At 42.5% G+C, this 18300-nt stretch overlaps 1 protein-coding gene across 1 annotated transcript in view; it reads left to right on the forward strand.

The window, feature by feature from the left end:
* Positions 1–1295: 1295 nt before the first annotated feature.
* LOC121523520 (fibroblast growth factor 12-like) overlaps positions 1296–18300 on the forward strand; it is a 30918-nt gene continuing 13913 nt past the window's right edge. The window contains exons 1-2 of the mRNA XM_041808442.1: positions 1296–1494; positions 14689–14799. Of these exons, the coding sequence (XP_041664376.1) occupies positions 1296–1494; positions 14689–14799 (310 nt within the window). The remainder of the gene's footprint in view (positions 1495–14688; positions 14800–18300) is intronic.

Genomic DNA, 18300 nt, shown 5'->3' on the forward strand with positions numbered 1-18300 from the left:
GCGCTGTTGTACAGTGTGTGTGTCGTTGTGTGTACCAGTGTGATGAAGTGGAGGTAGAGTGGTCTGATGTGGGAGCTACATGAAACATCAGGCAGAATATTTTTAGGAGCTTCTTCTACACCTCCATCGCTGTCTCTCCATCACTCTCTCTCCTCTGTCTGACTGCTGCTCGCTCTCTCGCTGACGGCTGCTCTCTTTTCTCTCTCTCTCTCTCGCTCTCTTTGCTGCGAGGAGGAGGAGGAGGAGGGAGCAGTAGAGTAAAACAGAGCAGAACAGAGTCGCCGTGTAATCTCGTCTCTCTCTCTCTCCTCCACGGGATTCTCTCTCTCTGGGATTATTTTCAACTTCTTCTGTCCGTCTTCACTGTTCGCTCTCTCCCACTCTTTCTGGGTTTCCGTTCCTTGCATTTCTCTAAAAGTTGTCGACGTGCTGATGCTGAAGATGGTCGACGCAGAGCAAACATCCTGAGAGAGGAGAAGAAGCTGCAGCGGCGCTCGCTCTTTGATTCTGACGCTACAGTTCATGTTTGTGCATTTATCGAGAAAACCCTGCAGCTCCCGCAGACATGTGGAGCATCGGAAAGGGGAACTGATCCTTACCCAGCATGCATTGCTTGCTCTTTGTCATCTTTAAAACAAGATGAAGATTTTGAACTTGAGCTGCAACATCTGGAAACAGCGTCTGATGTGTGGTCGTTGCTCAGAAGAAAAAGGATTTCTACAGTGATCATTTCTGTTTTTATCCACAGCTGTGTCAGCTCAAACTTCGGACCCAGTCACGACCATTTGATCATCATGACAACCTACTCAAGACAGACAATTCTGGATGAATCCCCCTCATTTTCACTGACTGGATGAGCTGGAGGAAATGCCTGGAAGAGACTCAAAAGTTTTCAGTCTATGACATAAAAAGTTTGATTTTTTACGGACGAATGAAAACTGCAGGATGGAAACTTTTATAGAAGCTGAATTTTGTTTTTATCTGATTTTCCTCTAGTCTGAGTCTGAAAACCTTTAGAGAAAATGTGTTCTACAGAGAGTCCTGGATCAGTTTCTCACATTTTGGGGCATTTCAGGATTCTTCAGGTGGATGTGTAAGTTTGAGGTCATGGCATTGCATGGTATCGAAGCGGATCTTGAGAGTTTGTGAGTCATGGAGCGAACAGAAGCAAGGAACCTTCTAGACACTTGTTAGACTAGAACAGACATGCCCACTGTTTGGACTAAATAAGTTAGCATCTTTATTCTGAGACACAGATATTTTCATCCTGGTGGCTCCGCCCACCTCACAGGGAGATGGCGGCGGCCATCGCCAGCTCCCTGATCCGACAGAAGCGTCAGGCCCGGGAGTCCAACAGCGACAAGGTCGCTACCAACAAGAGACGCTCCAGTCCGAGTAAAGACCCGCGGTCTTTGTGTGAGAGACACATATTCAGCGTCTTCAGCAAAGTCCGCTTCTGCAGCGGGAAGAAAAAACCTGTACGACGGAAACCAGGTGGGTTCACGGAAGAACTCAACTCCTCCGGTCTGCCTAGCTTTTAAGATAACTGTACAGCATGGGGATGGAGCAAGGGGAGCTCTATGCATTTAAACAAGGGCTGTCAGGATAAATCGAGTTAATCGCGATTAATCAAGATCCACAATTAGTGCACTTTTTTTTTTTAGGAATAATCTCATGCTTTATTGTATCTTTCATCACACTTTGATGAAGCCATGTCAGCGTCTCCCTGCAGTCACAGTGATGTAGAATAAGTCCACTACAGCAGTCAGAGTCATCTGAACCTTCTGTTATCAAACATTTACCTTTTTACAGTCCCATATTTCCTTTCATATCCATTACAAGCTCCTTTTTCTGTGTATTTCAAGTTAAAATCCTCACTCTGCCTATGAAAGCAGGTCTGTGTCCAAACAAGAAGCCAAATACTCTCGGCTCAAGACAGTAGGAAAATCTGATGGACACAGGGACAGTTCTAAATTCAAAATAGTGGAATTCTAACCTTGCAAAGCAGATGGATATGCCCGTTTCCTTGTTTCTCACTGGTGAATTCATCTTACAAAGCTCCCATCTGAACCGTTTGGGCCCGGTTAGAAAGTGACAAGACCAGTCAGTGACGAGGGGCAGTACTTTTGTGCATTTCGGAGTCGTGGCGTAAGCAAGCAGCAACAAGAGGCCGGTGCGATTATGGCGGAAGGCATTAGCGTGGATGCTGCTAAAGGGCCAGTTTTATCAGAACTTGATGACATTTCTTCATTAAAAGAAGAACAAAGAACAGCAGTGAGTTATTTTCTTTTCAAAACTGACAAAAGTCGCGTACTGACATATCTACAGTTGCCATGGTTCTTGTTATGCAGTTCTCGATGGAGTTTACTCCTCGGTAGGGGCTACGTCACGTGTCTTGTTGCTCTGAGATGTAAAGATGTAACAGACAGAATGTCCATCCAATCACCCTCCAAGGTTTTTTTCAAAGGCTCTGCCCTTTCCCAAACATCGTCTACAAGAGGTTTACCAGATAGATGTGTGTAACAAATCCATCTGGCGTGTCAGGTTAGTGGAATTCTAAAATGCAACAAAGGCTGAGATTAATCAAGATTAACTACAGAATCTTGAGAGACAGGTTACAAAAAGTTGGAAAACTTTTGCACCTTAGATTGTAGCCACTTGTTTTTCTTCTGAAAGCCCACTGTTCATACAGAGGCTTTTCTACCAGGTCTGGAACTTGTGTGACTTTCAGGGACACTTAAAGATGAAACCCACGCCAATAACGCTGATATAAAATGTCTTTTTTTCCATTTTTGATTAATATTTATATTGTTTCTGCTGCTTAGCAGCTAATACTATTTGCCATATTGGTTTTTGTATCCCACAATGCATTGTGACTGGGCTGTGATTTAGGCTGTTCCATCGTCACGTCACACTTTGTCAAACTTTGCATGTAAATCCTGGAGGCCTAAATGGCTCATAGTAGAGAGAAAGAGACACAGAGAGGCTGTGACGTGTCCCTCACATAATGGCACAAATAGAAGCCAAGACAAAGAAGTGCAAGAACTTTTTTTTTTCCTAAAAATGTGAATATTCAGAAGACTTTTGTCAAAGAATTTTTTTTTTTCACCTTTTTGGTCTGACAGAGATAGGAGAACAAGTTAGTGCAAAACCGTTTGCACAAGAGTTTTGATTTCTGTTCTATTTTTTTTCTTTTGTCTTTATAGTCCCATAACTTTTGAAAAAGTCTGGTGACATTACTGGAGCACACATATTATTAAAGCCCAGGTTATCTTGAAAAAAGGGTGTTTGGAGCTTGGCAGTCCACCACAGGGTTGATGTTTTACAAGCTTTTTGAAACAGAAAGTCCAGGAGAGACAAAACAGTTAAAAATAACTCAGACACAGTTTCACACTGCATCTGTGTGTAAACTTAGATTATTTAATTAAATTGTCATGATTCCCTAAGAGAAGCAGTCGTAACTGTGTGAGAAATTAAACCTTTTGAATGGTGGAGGTCCAGCATCTCAAAACCAACGTGATTCCTGAGGTCGTTTAAATCATTTCAACCAAAGGCTGCCTTTCCGTCTCTTCTTACCTCTTTCTGTTTAAACGTACATGCTGTAGCTCCTTCTGCTCCTCACTTAAATTAAAGCAAGAGCTGTTTTGATGGAAGGACAAAGCACACACTGGAATGTAAAGAAAAGCATGCAGCTCAGAAGTCATGTGATCTCTGCTGTCTTGTTTTCGTGATCGTAAGAAAATAAAATCCTGTGACTCTGCCAGTCTAAAAGGTTCATCTGTAAATAAAAACTTGGATCCAGTTCGGTCTTTTATAGTAGAGTCAGCCCTTGTTCGCTGATTGAAAAGAGCAGCAGAAAGGGATGCATGGTTTTGTTTCTTTGGTTGTGTAACGTATTAAAAATTGAACACATTTCAGCGTGTACACGCTGCCCGTGTGCCATCAACTCCTTCAGTAATTGGGCTGAATCGAGGTTCAGACATTTCTGATCCTCTCTGACTGAGGTCAGCATTTTTACGTGTCCAAAGCTTCATTTATTTCAGAATCCTGCAGAACTAAACACATTCGCTGCTGTTATTGGGTGATTAATATTCACTGTATGTAGTTCACTTGGAGCAGTAAGTGCAGCTTCTTCAGTATCAGCTGCTGAAATGCAGCCAGCAGTTGTCTAAAACATTACATAATTTTCATCAGAGCTCTTACATTTTTAATGCAGGTAAAAAAGAAACAGGCAGAGTGTTTCAGGCTTCTCCTGTGGTAAACTCAGAGCGGTTTTCCCCTCCAGAGACCGCGCTGATAAAATAAGAGAAATGCGCCTGGACCGTCCTGCAGAATAGGAGTGGATCTGCGTGCCTCCTGATGAGACGTTTGACTCCTCAGAGATCAGGACGAGCATTTGACTTCGTGTAGAGTTTAGGAAAAGGCTCTGGACTCCTGAAAGCTCATGAGGAGTTTGACTCTCTGAGGTGATGAGATATTTGTCTCCTCAGAGATCAAGATCAGCTTGACTCTTCAGAGATGTTTGACTCCCTAAAGATCAGGAGGTAACTCTTGGCTTCTAAAGCCCAGCTGTATGTTGCAGCTCGAATCTCGCCGTCTGATGATGTTGCCTGTGATTCAGTCTGCCAAGTCACAGCCAGCTGGTTCCAGATGGGGGTCAGGAAGTGAAGAACAGCTGTCAGGATGGAAAAAAGTGATTTTCTTCCCCACAGTTTATTTGTATTATCTGGCGTGGAGGTGATTGATATCACGGATTTGTCCTGCAGACCTCTTTGGCATTATCTGTCCAGATGAAGGGAGACAACAGACGAGAATTGTCTCATACTGAGGCTAGCTGAGCCGCTTTAACAGCTTTTCTCCCTCATGCTTTTAACACTGATATACTATTAAGAAAATAAACCAGGGAGACCAGGTCATGATATGTCTTTCAGGAAAAAACTATCCTGTGAAACAGCTCTTAAATGTGAACCAAAGGAGCTAGCTTCCATTTGAGTGCCAGTTTTCTTTCCTCCTTTTTTGAAGTTGTTTAATCTGTATTTAAAAAGCCAGTCTCAACCCAACTTTGGATCAACCTAACGGCAGACAAGAGCCCGCCCACTGAGCTCGACTTCCTGTCAGCTAAGCTAGCACTAAAGCTAGTCCTCTGGTGGAAGCATCTGCCTGTCAAGCTATCTGTCAATCAAATGAGACGCACCAATCAGTGCATGGTGAGGTTTTTCCTAAATATAATCGAAACAATTGTGGTTAAAAAAACATCCCCCACCCCACCCCACAAAGTGAGAGCAAATGAAGACAAGCAGGCTGGAAACCAGTTTATTTCTAGTGTAAAAAGTGGCTTTTTAACGCGTTGTGTACATGACCTCTGGTGTTCCTGCAGCCAGCATTATTGGAGTTTTTGGCACTTCTGCATTGGCGTCAGGACCAGAGGTTGCTGCTTGGTCATGTCACAGCGGAGAACTCAGATAGGGAGCAGGAAGTGATTTCTGCATGAAGAAACGCTATCAAAATTCCGACATTTGGGGAAACAGATGGCCTAGTGGTTAACCCACGCCCCATGTACAGTGCTTAACAAATTTATTAGACCACCTATCATATTTGTCTAAGAGACCATCCAGCATCATGAAGTGCTTTAATACAGACTCTTTCATTTTCAGTGAGCTCTCCACGTTTTACCATTTTGAACAGGAATGAGGGATTTTAAACTGAATTCACCTTTTTATACCCAAATTTGAGCCAGCTCACTGGGCTTCTCTGAGAAGTCAGAAATTAATCAAGCATAACATTCAACCACTAAAAGTTATTTTTCTGTTCAGGAATGCAAGTAAATAAGTATAATTTGACTATTGATCAAGAAATATTAATGTGCTTTACTATTTTTTCAGGTTTTTTTGTAAATCAGTAACTATGAAAATTCATGGATAACAATAATAATAATGTTTTAGCATTAAAAATATAATTTGGGTTAAAGAGCTTCTACATATTGGTGTATTAACCATTGCAGAAACATAAAAAAATGATTTTGGTAATTACCAATGCTATTCACTTAGGGCAGCTGTGGCATAAACCTTACTTTGGGTGGTGGTCTAATAAATTTGTTAAGCACTGTACCTGTGTGGCCCTGGTTCAAGTCCGGCTTGTGGCTCCTTTCCAGCATGTCTCTCCTCGACTCTCTCATGCCGGTTTTCTGTCTCGCTGTCCTCCTCAATGAACAAAGGCGTAAAAAGCCCCAATATATCTAAAACCAGCTAAAGTTGGTCAGAAGTAGTGGCACATTCAGGAAACAAGAAGCTTTAAAAGCTTTCAGAAGAGCCGCAGCAGGTGGGAATTAAAATCCATCGTCTAAAGCCTGGACAACTCCGCTCATGTATGGTCTGTTTCCATGAAACAGTTCAGTTTGGCTCTGCACAGCAGATTCTCGTTTACTAACTGTGACAGGAAATCTGTCTACTTTAAAGATCTTGACTGTCTGACCCAGCCCAAATGGCTCTTTATTTGGTACCAGTTGGTTTTGTAATTGTGAATGAATAACGAAAAATTAAAGAAAGAAAACTGGGTTTCAAATTGAAGCTAGCTCCTGTCCCTGTCCAAACTTTGGTGTCTTAACACACCAGAAATGTTGGACTAAGGTTGCTGTGAACATGTGAAAACACTGAGATCTATGTGTGACTGAGTTTATTTAGACTGTCAGAAAGTTGTTCACATCTTTCCTGGTTTGGTTTAATTTGTGCAGGGCGAATAGGAGCCCATGATCACCGGTGCCTTTGGGAAATCACCCCGTTCCCCTACCTCTGCAATGATATAAAATCACAGAAGAGTTCATCTCCCTTCATTGAAAGTTAACATTCAGCTACATGCTGTGGTCTAGTTCATTGTGTGGTAAATTTACCAAATCTATCAGCCACAGTGGCCTATGGGTAATCAGAAGGATCTTAACAGAGAGATTTGTACCAGAAAACAGTACATTTTATCCTAATTTCTGTCTCTGCTCAGTCACAAAGCCAGGCAGCTAAGCTCTGACCAGAATTTCTTTTCACTTTCCAAGGATTGTATTTCTTTTGGGTGGGTGTGGCTTCAGCTCCGATGTCCGACTCCTCCTTCATCATGAGGAGATGTTGGACTCCTCAGGAGGGGAGTTGCTGGACGAGTTCCTCCATTTACACATTTATGAGCTGCGTCTCTCGTTAGCCGCCTCCCCGCTACTGTAAAGCACTTCATGTTTTCTTGGCAACACCACAAACAGCTTGTTAAAGGAAGTGTTACGCAGCACTTCTGCCTGATCAGCTCACCACCGTTTACATCCACTGACTTCTGTACCTTCTCAGAGAGGAGTTTCTGAGTTTTTGGAGAAATCTCTGCAGCTGCTGAGTCACCTCATCCTCAGCACTTTGTCTGCTTTGATGTTTACATCAGTGATGCTGTTTGGAGCTCTCTGAGTGCAGGAAAAAGAGTTATCTGGAAACAGAAATCTTCCACTGACTTGAATCATTTAGGAATGGTGATGACGATAAAACCAAAGAAAACTCAGATCCACAAAAAGACCTCAATGCTTCAAATCTGGGGCCTTTTGTCAGCAACAGTAAGCATCCACTAGTGTTAACTTTAACTAACAGACTGGCCATGGGGGATGTAAGACATGCCAGGAGGCCCACCCATCTGTGGGCTGTTTTGGCCAATCAGAATGGCCACCAAATTAAAAAAAATAGCCTGTTGAAAAGCTCATAATTTACTAATAAGAAGAGAAAAAATAAGTTCAGGTCAGAATTGCATATATTAATCCATATGGTTCTGGATCAATTCAGAATTTCCAAGAATAGATATTTTAACCGCACTATTACATCCTGAGTGTATTTACAAAACAGACTCACTGCAAGAAATTTCCTCCATGTGTCGTCTCCAACACAAATGCTGCAGGAAGTAGTAGTGGGCAATACTTACGTTTTAAATACAGCCATCCAAACCCACCTGGCCCTGAAAAAGCCTCTGACCCCTAAACCTAACAGTGGGTCATTCCATCCTCGGCATTTATCATTCATTCCTGTGGAGGAATGTTGTCCCACTCTTCTTTACAGAATAGTTTTAATTCAGCCACATTGGAGGGTTTTCCAGCATGAACAGCCTGTTTAAGGTCACAGCATCTGAATCAGATTTAAGTCCAGACTTTGCCTAGACCACTCCAGAACCTGCATTTAGTCTTTAGTCCATTCAGAGGTGGACTTGCTGGTTTGTTTGGGATCATTGTCCTGCTCCATAACCCAAGAGTGCTTGATCTTGAGCTCATGAACTGATGACCGGACATTCTCCTTTAGGATATTCTGGGAGCAGAATTTATGGTTAAGTGGTCCAGGTCCTGAAGCAGCAAAGCAGCCCCAGACCATCACACTACCACCACCATGTTTGACTGTTGGTCTGCTGTTCTTCTTGATCGAATGATGTCTTCGTTTAGCTGACGTACACCCTCCAAAACTTTTGACTGGTCAGATCACAGATTATTTTCCCAGAAGTCTTGTGAAATGAGTTTAGTCCTCTCTCCCATGATGCCGTTGTTTCCCAGCCTCTTTCTGATTGTTGAATCATGAACTCTGACCTTAACTGAGTCAGTGAGGCCTGCAGGTCTTTAGAAGTTAGGGGGTCTTCTAGGACCTCCTGGATGAGTTCATGTGCTCTTGGAGTCATCTTGGTAGACCGGCCACCCCTGAGAAGGTTCACCACTGTTCACAGTTTTCTCCATTTGTGGGTAATGGCTCTCACTGCGGTTTGCTGGAGTCCCAAAGCTTTAGAAATGTATTTGTAACCCTTTCAGACTGATAGATGTAAGTGACTTTTGTATTTACCCAGGTTATCTTTGTCTGATATGAAAATTTGTTTGGCGATCCGAAACATTCCCGTGTGACAAATTTAGTAGAAACTAGAAAAGCTCTCAGAGAGCGCAGACCTCCGCCATTAGCCCTATCTCCCAATAGTGAAGAATCCTTTAAAAACTTCCTGGATCTGTCCCCATGTGCCCCCCACCACGACATTGGCCAATTACTCCCTCCCCGGTGGGGTGGAAACACGGTGAGGCAAAGCGTTGGCTTCGCTACAGGTGCACTGTCATGGTGGAAGCATTGCCTGCTGGTGCCAATAGATGTAGTGACAGTCTCACCCATGGTCTTACCGGACAACTGAAATTCATGGCAGAGGTGAATATTCCTCTATTCCTCCCAGCACTGTGAGTATTCTCGCTACAATTCGCTGTCTTTCTCTCTGTTACGCTCCGACTCGTCTCCTTGACCGGGCGTGCGTCTTTCAAACTCGATAAACTCCAAAACTTTGAATAGAAACACACCCAAAATGCTGCTGGGATTGAAGATACTCATGTCCGCCACCTCCTGGTGTAATGTGGTAACAGCGCAGACCTGCGCCATTAGCCGTGTCTCCTAATACTACAGAATTCTTTAAAAAACTTCCTGGATACAGACGGTGATCCAGATCACTCCTAAAATCTAATGAGTTCTTCCTTATGCCATTTCTGACATTTTTCTGAAAATTTCATCAGAATCCGTCCACAACTTTTTGAGTTATGTTGCTAAAAAAACTAACAAACGAACAAACCCACCTGATCACCTAACCTCCTTGGTGAAGGTAAAAATAAGAAATCAGGAAGGGGAAATACTATTCAGAGCACTGTCGATGACCGCCGTCCCAGTCTGATCATTTTCAGCTGTGTCTGAAAGTTCTGCTGATTTGTGTTGGTGAGTTTTAAAAGTCATGGACTCTGCTCATGGTCCTGAAGTCTCGCCCTCCATTTTGTGTGGGATGCCAGGAGGGGTCTGACATGAGAGGTTGTTGGTCTTGTTTGGTGAAGAGGAGGGGAAGCTGTTATTTGTTTACACCCAAACTGTTGTCAGTTTCTTCTGATGACGTGCAAAAGCCATCAGTGTGAAAGGAAGCTGTTTCTCCTCTCATTACTCTCTTCATGCTGTTTTTTCTTCCTTTCATTGCTAAGACTGTGCTGGTGAATGAGTTCTGGCTCTGTAGCTCTGTTATTTTGGTTTCAGAGCTATAGAGGACATAATACACTGGGCTCCCCTGCATGGAGGGGGACTGTGTGCAGAGGACTTACATGTAAGAGCCACTGTTCTCTGCTGACGTACATATTTTGATGATGTGTGATGTTTCTGCACTAACAGGAAGTTTTTTTCTGGGGTTATATTCACCAGAGTGTGACACAGTGTTAGGAGGAGCTGTGAGTCTGAAAACACCTCGTCACATGAGTTGATGACAACACGGCTCATCCTTTAAATCTGAGCCTTGAGTTTCAGCCTGTCAACAAGAAGAATGATTTAACCATTCTGATATCAAATAAAACAATTCTTTAGCTCAGGGGTGTCCAAACTGTGGCCCAGGGCCAAATGTGGCCCCAAATTCTTGAAATTAAATGAATGCGTATTCTGCTTATGCTTATTCTTATCATTTTCATGTCAATCTTGATTTAAAACAAACAAAGGAGGATTTTTGTAAACCATTCTAAAAATAATTAACACTTTAATGTTTGCATAATGTGCAGAAAATCTCTGCTGCTGCAACAGAAGAATTTATTAAAGTGGTATTTTGACACATTTTAAGTTAAATACATTTTGCAACTTCTGCAATTTGTAAATTGTGATTTATTCTAATATGTGATTAATCTTATAAACTTAAACTTATGCCATGAGTGAGGTTATCCACTGAGTTAACTCCCTGCTTATGACTTTAGGTGCTGCCTTGTGATGAGGTTGATTCTCTGCTCAGTTCTTCCAGAAATGACCCAACTCCACACAGATTTTCTCGAGTTCCTGCAGCTCTGTCAGGCTGTAAAATCTCTAAAACTTTCAAAAGTGTAGCTTAACTATATGTGGTGTAAGTAAGTTTTGTTTTAACTCTGTTTAAGTAGAATTAATAGGGGTTTAAGAATAATCCGATATGGATCGGTTAACCGATCTTGACGTCAGTGGTCTGAGTGCATCGGTCCACGGAGCCCTGAATCGGAAAAACTGCGTCATGAACCAGTCTATGGACCGGTCTTAATGTTATATGCTTGTTTTCATATCCTGTTCTGCCATGTTCTGGCTCAGTGTCTGTAATCTCGTGTGACCTGCGGTGACCTTTTAAGTTTAAACGAGAGTTCCGTTCGCTGTAGGTGCTCACTAGGTAGCTGGATGTGTTTCACCGGTCGTCGCCTTAACGTCTTTCAGTTCTGCACCTCAGGAAAAAAGTCATGTGGACTTAATATGAAGTAAGGATGACTCTCGAAATGTCTGCCCATCCGTACGCTAATGCGATTAAGAACTACGGCAGCTCATAATCTCACCTGTTGAGGTGGGGAGCTAAAGTTTAGCTAAGATGCTAACGCTAAATGCAGCACAAACAGACCCAGACCTGAACATAAACACTTTTCTGAGTTTAAAACTCTTCAGTTATCACCGTAACAACAGCCGCTTTATTCACTGGGTTTACAACCCTAATGTGTTGTTGGGAGTGATTGGTTTGATGACATAATCAATACACCAGAGCTCACCGATATGAAATTAAACAGAGGACTTCACCGAGCTGGACATCAGCTGTTCTCCTGTGAATTTATTCAAGAATAGAAATAATCAAGAACAGAGAGAGAAGAAATAACCATGTTTTAGACTGAATACTCACATTAAGAGGAATTATGAAAGGAAAAAATGTATAGAAAGCTGTTTTAGTTTGACTGTTTTCAATATGATTTTAACCCCTTGTTCTCCTTTACTAGCAGACACAGAGCTCTGTCTATCCAAATCTACTTGTGACTTTAAATTTGTTTTAATTTGTGCTTCTTGGGAAAATTTGATATTTAGTTTGTACTGTTATTGGGATTAATAATGCTAAGGAAGTTACAAGTACAGAAGGACAAACATGTACCAGTAAACACTCATTTGAATATTTACCTCCTACTTTAACGTCGAAGTAAGACACCTGCGTGTGATGAAAACTTTCTGAAACATAATTTCAGAATGTTAGCACAGGAGGCCTGGCATTTAGTCTGTTTTATAAATAAGATTAAATAAACTTAGATTGTTATGAAATTATCTGGTTTCCCCCTTTTTTTTGCTAATTTTGTTAAAGCAAAAAGTTATCATGATTCCATAATCAGATGTTCAAATCGTTCTGTATTTTAATGAATCGTCAGTGAATTGAATCGTAGTCAGTGAATTGAGATTCAAATCGAATCATCTTGAGAAGGAGAGATTCACACCCCAAATAATTCACACTGCCAATTTTGCTGTGTATTTGACTTTATTATAGCGGTGTGACTCTACCTGAACAACCTGGTTATTTAACACTTTTACTTTCCCTGGAGTATATTAATACACCAGTGCTTTTACTTTTACTTAAGTTAATTTCAACCACAGTGACTGTACTTTTTTGAGTACAATAGTACAATAATACTTTTTTCCGCTCTGGTTATTAGCAACTTGAACAGAACCAACAGGTACTTGAAGTTTTAGAAAAAAAAAAATACACTTCCTGTTTATCTTCTCCTAAGAGAGTCTGAAGGTGTTTCGCCAAGCTTTGCACAACAAGTGGAAACAGAAGAGAAGTCTTAGCCCAGCTACACCAAAAGATTTCTGACAGTGACTCAGCAGGTTGGAGACTAAACCTTAAAGTTTGCAGTTCAGACTCTTTCTGTCTGCATGGATGTAAAGTGGCACAGCAGCCTGCTCCACATTAGCCTCTCTGTATTCGGTCTATTTCTGCCTGAGATGAGTCCTCCCGGCCCACATTGTCATCACTTCATGTCTTCAGCCTCGTCCCGTTCACACCTCCAGTTTTTTCAACGCGGACAGTTCAGCCATCAGCGGCACCGTGGTCTCGGGCTGTTCAATGGAGGGCAGTGACAAGTGTCTGATGATGGATGTGAGGCTGGGGGGTCAGAACTTCATGTGTGAGATTGTGTGAATGTTATCAGTGATGAAGAGAGAGAGATCTCACTCTTACGAAAACTGGAATGATGGATTGACACGGACTCTATCCTTGAAAATTTACAGGGCTGTAAAAAAGTACCAGATTTCTGCCTTATTTTTTCATATTTATCACACTGAAATGTTTCAGATCATCAAACTAATTTTAATATTGGACAACCAGAGGAAATATAAAAGTATGTTTTAAATGATGATTCCATTTATTATGGGAATAAAGCCATCAAAACCTATCTGGTTTCAAGTCATTGCCCCTTCTTAAATCATAGATTAACTGTAATGAAACACATTTTTCTGGAGTTCAGTTTCACTGTTCACACCCAGCAGGGGCATAGCTAGGGATTTTGGGCCCCTGCAAAGAATATTACACAGGGCCTCCGTTAACCGGCTAGCCAAGCAACAAATGTTGCACTGTTCTTACAAATATCTAAGCAGTTGAATGTATTTTTGATCAATAATTTCACCATTTTTGAGATACATTTTTTACTATGGTTAAATTCAATTTACTTGTATTATTTTGTAAATCTGGACTACAACATTTGGACATTTTTAAGAAAAGAGCAGGGGCATTTGATGCAAATTTCAGTCTGCTGACAGATTCATTTAGTCACTTTTGATTCAATGATGACACTAATTACTAAGAAAAAATAAATAAAAACACACTTTTCATTGCAGAAATCTCAAGGACTCCTCCCTACCATGGGCCTGGGTAATCAGTACCCCTTTCCCCCTTGTGCTACGCCCATGATACTCAGGCCTGATTACTGCCTGACCTGTTGAATTCAGACATCCCTTAGATAGAACCTATCTGACAGAGTGAAGTAGACCAAAAGATCTCCAACACATCATGGTGACATCTGGAGAAATTCAAGAACAGATGCGAACAAAGTCATCGACATTTATCAGTCTGGAAAGGGTTACAAACATTTCTACTGCTTTGGGACTCCATAGAACCACATTGAGAGCCATTACCCACAAATGGGGAAAACCTGGAACAGTTGCAGCAGTTCACTTATCTTGGCAGTGTAATCCATTGATTGGCTGACTGCTGGACTGAGATCAGCTGCATGCACAGGACGATGGGTTTTCTGGGAAAGACAGGGTGGCATTCCCAGTGTCTGAGCATGCAGACAAAAGTCAGAGTCTTCGATCCTTGGTCCTCAACATCGTATGTCTAATGCAGATGTGTTCAGGAGAGCTGGGGTGGACAGGGGCAGCTGCTCTTCTACGGGCACCTGGCACAAAAAACCTGATCCAGCTCACCACATACTGGGTGCCTGGGACCCAGCTGGTTGGACTAGACCCCGGGGGTGGTCTCATGCATCCTTTAGGGGTCAGCTGGGAAGATACCTGAAGGGATGGGATGTGTAAACATGTTTGTTTCTGCTGTTAACATGGACATTTTAACACAGGTGTGTATGGGACGTCTGCTGCTTGTGCAGACAGCCTCTAGTGGTCACTCCAGGAACTGCAGTGTTTTTGGCATTGGCTTCATTTTTAAACACTGGAGGTTCCTATTTGTCCAAACTACACAAACAGGACTGTGTGCGAGAGTGTGCACGACAGCATGAGGTGTGATGAAGGTGAAGAAGAGCAGAGTGGATGATGAGCTGTACATTAAGTCAAAGTGCTGCAGATGACGACACAGACTCTGTTAATGCTCCTGAACAGCCTGACTGTGTTTGCTGTTAATCTTATGCCTCTGCATGTTTGTGTGTTGCAGAGCCGCAGCTGAAGGGCATCGTGACGCGTCTCTTCAGTGAGCAGGGTTTCTACCTGCAGATGCAGCCCGATGGAACCATCAGTGGGAACAAAGACGAGAACAGCGACAACAGTGAGTCTGCACACGGAGGACTGACACCTCCGCACACTCGACAACACACTCATCACAACCCGGGCTGAATTCACTCACTGATTTCTTTTATAGTCGATTAAAATGACAAAATTCAGAGGGAAGTCCAGGATGGCCTGCCCCTGAAATCTTTCTCAGCTGCTCATTCAAACATGTGCACTGCTGGTAGGAGCTTTCTTTCACCTCTGTATAAACATTGATGATTAATACTCAAGTAAAACCTTCATTGCATGAAAAGAAAAAGCAGAGAGGCAGATGGAGAGCACATGTGATCATAATGAGATGTTTTTCAGTTGTTTACAGAGAGTTAAACAAAAGCTATGATCAGCAGGGGAGCGGAGTAAAACTGAAGCAACTCTGCAGTGACCGGGAAACTGGGCGAGTGGCGAGTCAACCAGAAGTCCATTCATTCTAGTTGTGTAGAAACCTAATCTGGATCGGTTAACAGATCTTAACGTAAAAGGTCCGTGTGCATTGGTCCGTAAAACCCTGGATCGTTAAAAATGTAGCATTAATCAGTCTTTGGACTGGCCTTAATGTCAGAGATCAGTTCACTGAGGTCCTGCTGCTTGTTCTTCTTCCTCATTCTGTCATGCTCTGGCTCAGCGTCTCTAATCCTGCACGACCTGCGGTGACCTTTTACCCCTTACATGTGAGCCGTCGGTGCTCACGACATAGCTGGATGTGTTACAGTTACAGTTCTCCTCAGAAACCAAGTCACGGGGACTTAATATGAGGAAGGATAACTTTCTAAATGTCTGCCCGTCTGTGCACCTTGGAGCGATTCGGAACAATGGTCAGTCTCCCCTGCTGAGATGGCAGAGCTAAATATTAGCAAAGTTGCTAGCAAAAAACAGACCTAAACGTAAACACTTTTGAGTTGAAGGGGACATTTACCCTTTCAAGACAAGTATATAGTGGTCTCAGAGGTCCCCAAAACATGCCTGTGAATTTTGTTGCTGAAAAAAACACTCTAGTATTGGATTTTTGCATGTCTAAAAACCCCTCTGTTTCAGCCCTGCTCAGAACCAGCTGTTTCTGTTTCTGTGGCTTAAAATCTTACTGAGTTATTTGACTCCGCCCCTGACTCCACCCCTCTCAGGAAATGGATGCGTCTTAATGGCTGTGGCTCTCCTGATCCTCCAGCTGAGAGGAGGATCAGGAGAGGAGGGCGGGACTTTCTTTAAAGCAGGTAGGGCCATCCAGACCTGGGGGCGGGGCTACCTCTCCAAATGACATCATAAGGGGAAAGCGGCTTGTCTCAGCACACTTTTTCTGAATGATGGAGAAAGGGGCGGGGGGTGTGATGGGATTCTGCCATGGTTGAATGTGCCCAAAATCTTTCGTCCGGTGCTCTTTTATATTCCAGTTTACAACACTCTTTTGCATGCCTACAGTTCAGGTTACACATCAACTGTAAAACATGTGGTAGAAAACCTGTTCCCTGGCTTAACCCTACTGGGCAAACGCATATCTCCACACTTAACACAGTCAACTCTAAGTGATATTATGAGAAATTAGAAGTGTTTAGGGACATCAGCAACTCAGCAGACCATGTCAAATCAACGACTGCTAAGGCACATGGTGTGTAAAAGTCTCCAAGTCTCTGCTGATTCCATCGCTACAGAGTTCTGAACTTCCACTGGCATTAATGTAAACAGTAAAACTGAGCTTCAAGAGTGATTTTCATGGCCGAGCAGCTGCATGCAAGCCTCACATCACCAAGTCCAATGCCAAGCGTCGGATGGTGTGGTATAAAACAGGCTGACGCTGGACTGTGCAGCAGTGGAAACGTGTTCTGTGGAGTGGACAATCACGCTTCTCTGTTTGGCTGTCAGATGGCTGAGTCTGGGTTTGGTTGATGCCAGGAGAGCGTTACCTGACTGTAAAGTTTGGTGGAGGAGGGATAATGGCATGGGGCTGTTTTTCAGGGTCTGGTCTAGACCCCTTATCTCCAGTGAAGGCCAATCCTAATGCTTCAGCAGACCAAGACATTCTAGACAATGATATGCTTCCAACTGTGTGGCGACAGTTTGAGGAAGGCCCTTTTCTATTTCAGCATGACTGTGGCCCAGAGCACAAAGAAGAACTGTAAAGACATGGTTTGATGAGTTTGGTGTTGAAGATCCTGACTGGCCCACACAGAGCCCTGACCTCGACCCCATCCAGCACCTTTGGGATGACCTGTGAGTCAGTCCTTCTGGTCCGACATCAGTGTCTGACCTCATAAATGCTCTACAGCAGTGATACTACAGTGTGTGGCTCTGGAGATGCATGTGGCTCTTTTATGTCTTCATTTTAAATATTATTAACCTAGAAAACCTTAAAAAGATAAACTTTTTGCCCTTTTTCACAATTTTTTGCCACTTTTCGCCCATTTAAGCTACCTTTGTCATTAAATACCACATTTTTTCATGCTTTTTTCCCATTTCTGCTACTTCTTTTTGCCACTTTTATCTCATTTGTGCCCTTTATCATCACTTTTTTTCCCTTTTTGCCAATTCAAGCTACCTTTTACCCATTTTTGGCACTTCTTTCTTCCACTTTTATCCAATTTTTTGCCACTTTTGTCCCATTTTTGCCCTTTTTCAGCATTTTTGCCAATTTTTGCCAGTTTAAGCTACCTTTTGCCATTAAATACCACTTGTTTCCCATTTTTGACACTATGATCTGAACTTTGCCCTTTTTCATGATTTTTCTGTCACTTCTGACTGCTTCTTGACCATTTTAGTAACGTTTCGCAATTTTTTTTGCCTTGTTTTTCCCCTTTTGGACCATTTTTTTTGCCACCTGTAACTTTTTTTTGTCACTTCTCACCCATTTTGCTTCTTTCTGACCCTTTATTCATTTTTTCTCCCATTTTTGCCCCTTTTCACACATTTTTGCTGCCTTTTTACAATTTTTGCCACCTTTAACTTAATTTTATTGCCTCTTCACACTGTTTTTGCCACTTTTCCCCACTTAGATACCTCTCAAAGGTATTTTTCAACCATTTGGCTCTTTGGTTGAGTAACACTGCTCTACAGAATGAATGGGCACAAATTCCCAGAGAAACACTCCAAAATCTTAAGTGAGTAAGACAAAAATGTTCGGACTTTTTACTGACTAAAACTGGACCATAATGTCTTGACTCTAAATAAATCTGTAAATTAAATCAGATTTACCTGGAGATCACAGGCAGACGTCAGTACCGTCTCAATAAGACATCGGTGTGATCTGAGTTTTTCCCCCTCTGTTGGGGATCGATAGATTTATTAATTGACATTTCCTGACAGATCTCAAACACCTCTAATAAGCAGAGATGTACGTCTCTGTGTGGACAGGATGAGCTTAGGATTACAGATCCTGCTGCTGCTTCTAAAGACGAAGAAAAAAGAGGACGAGAGGAGGAGGAGGAGGAGGAGATGTTTTGGATTCCCCCTCTCTCTCCGTTGATCATCGGTGTCTCTAAGTTAAATAAAGGAGGATTAACAGCAGCCATCG

Source organism: Cheilinus undulatus, linkage group 2, assembly GCF_018320785.1.
Source record: "Cheilinus undulatus linkage group 2, ASM1832078v1, whole genome shotgun sequence".
NCBI lineage: Eukaryota > Metazoa > Chordata > Actinopteri > Labriformes > Labridae > Cheilinus > Cheilinus undulatus.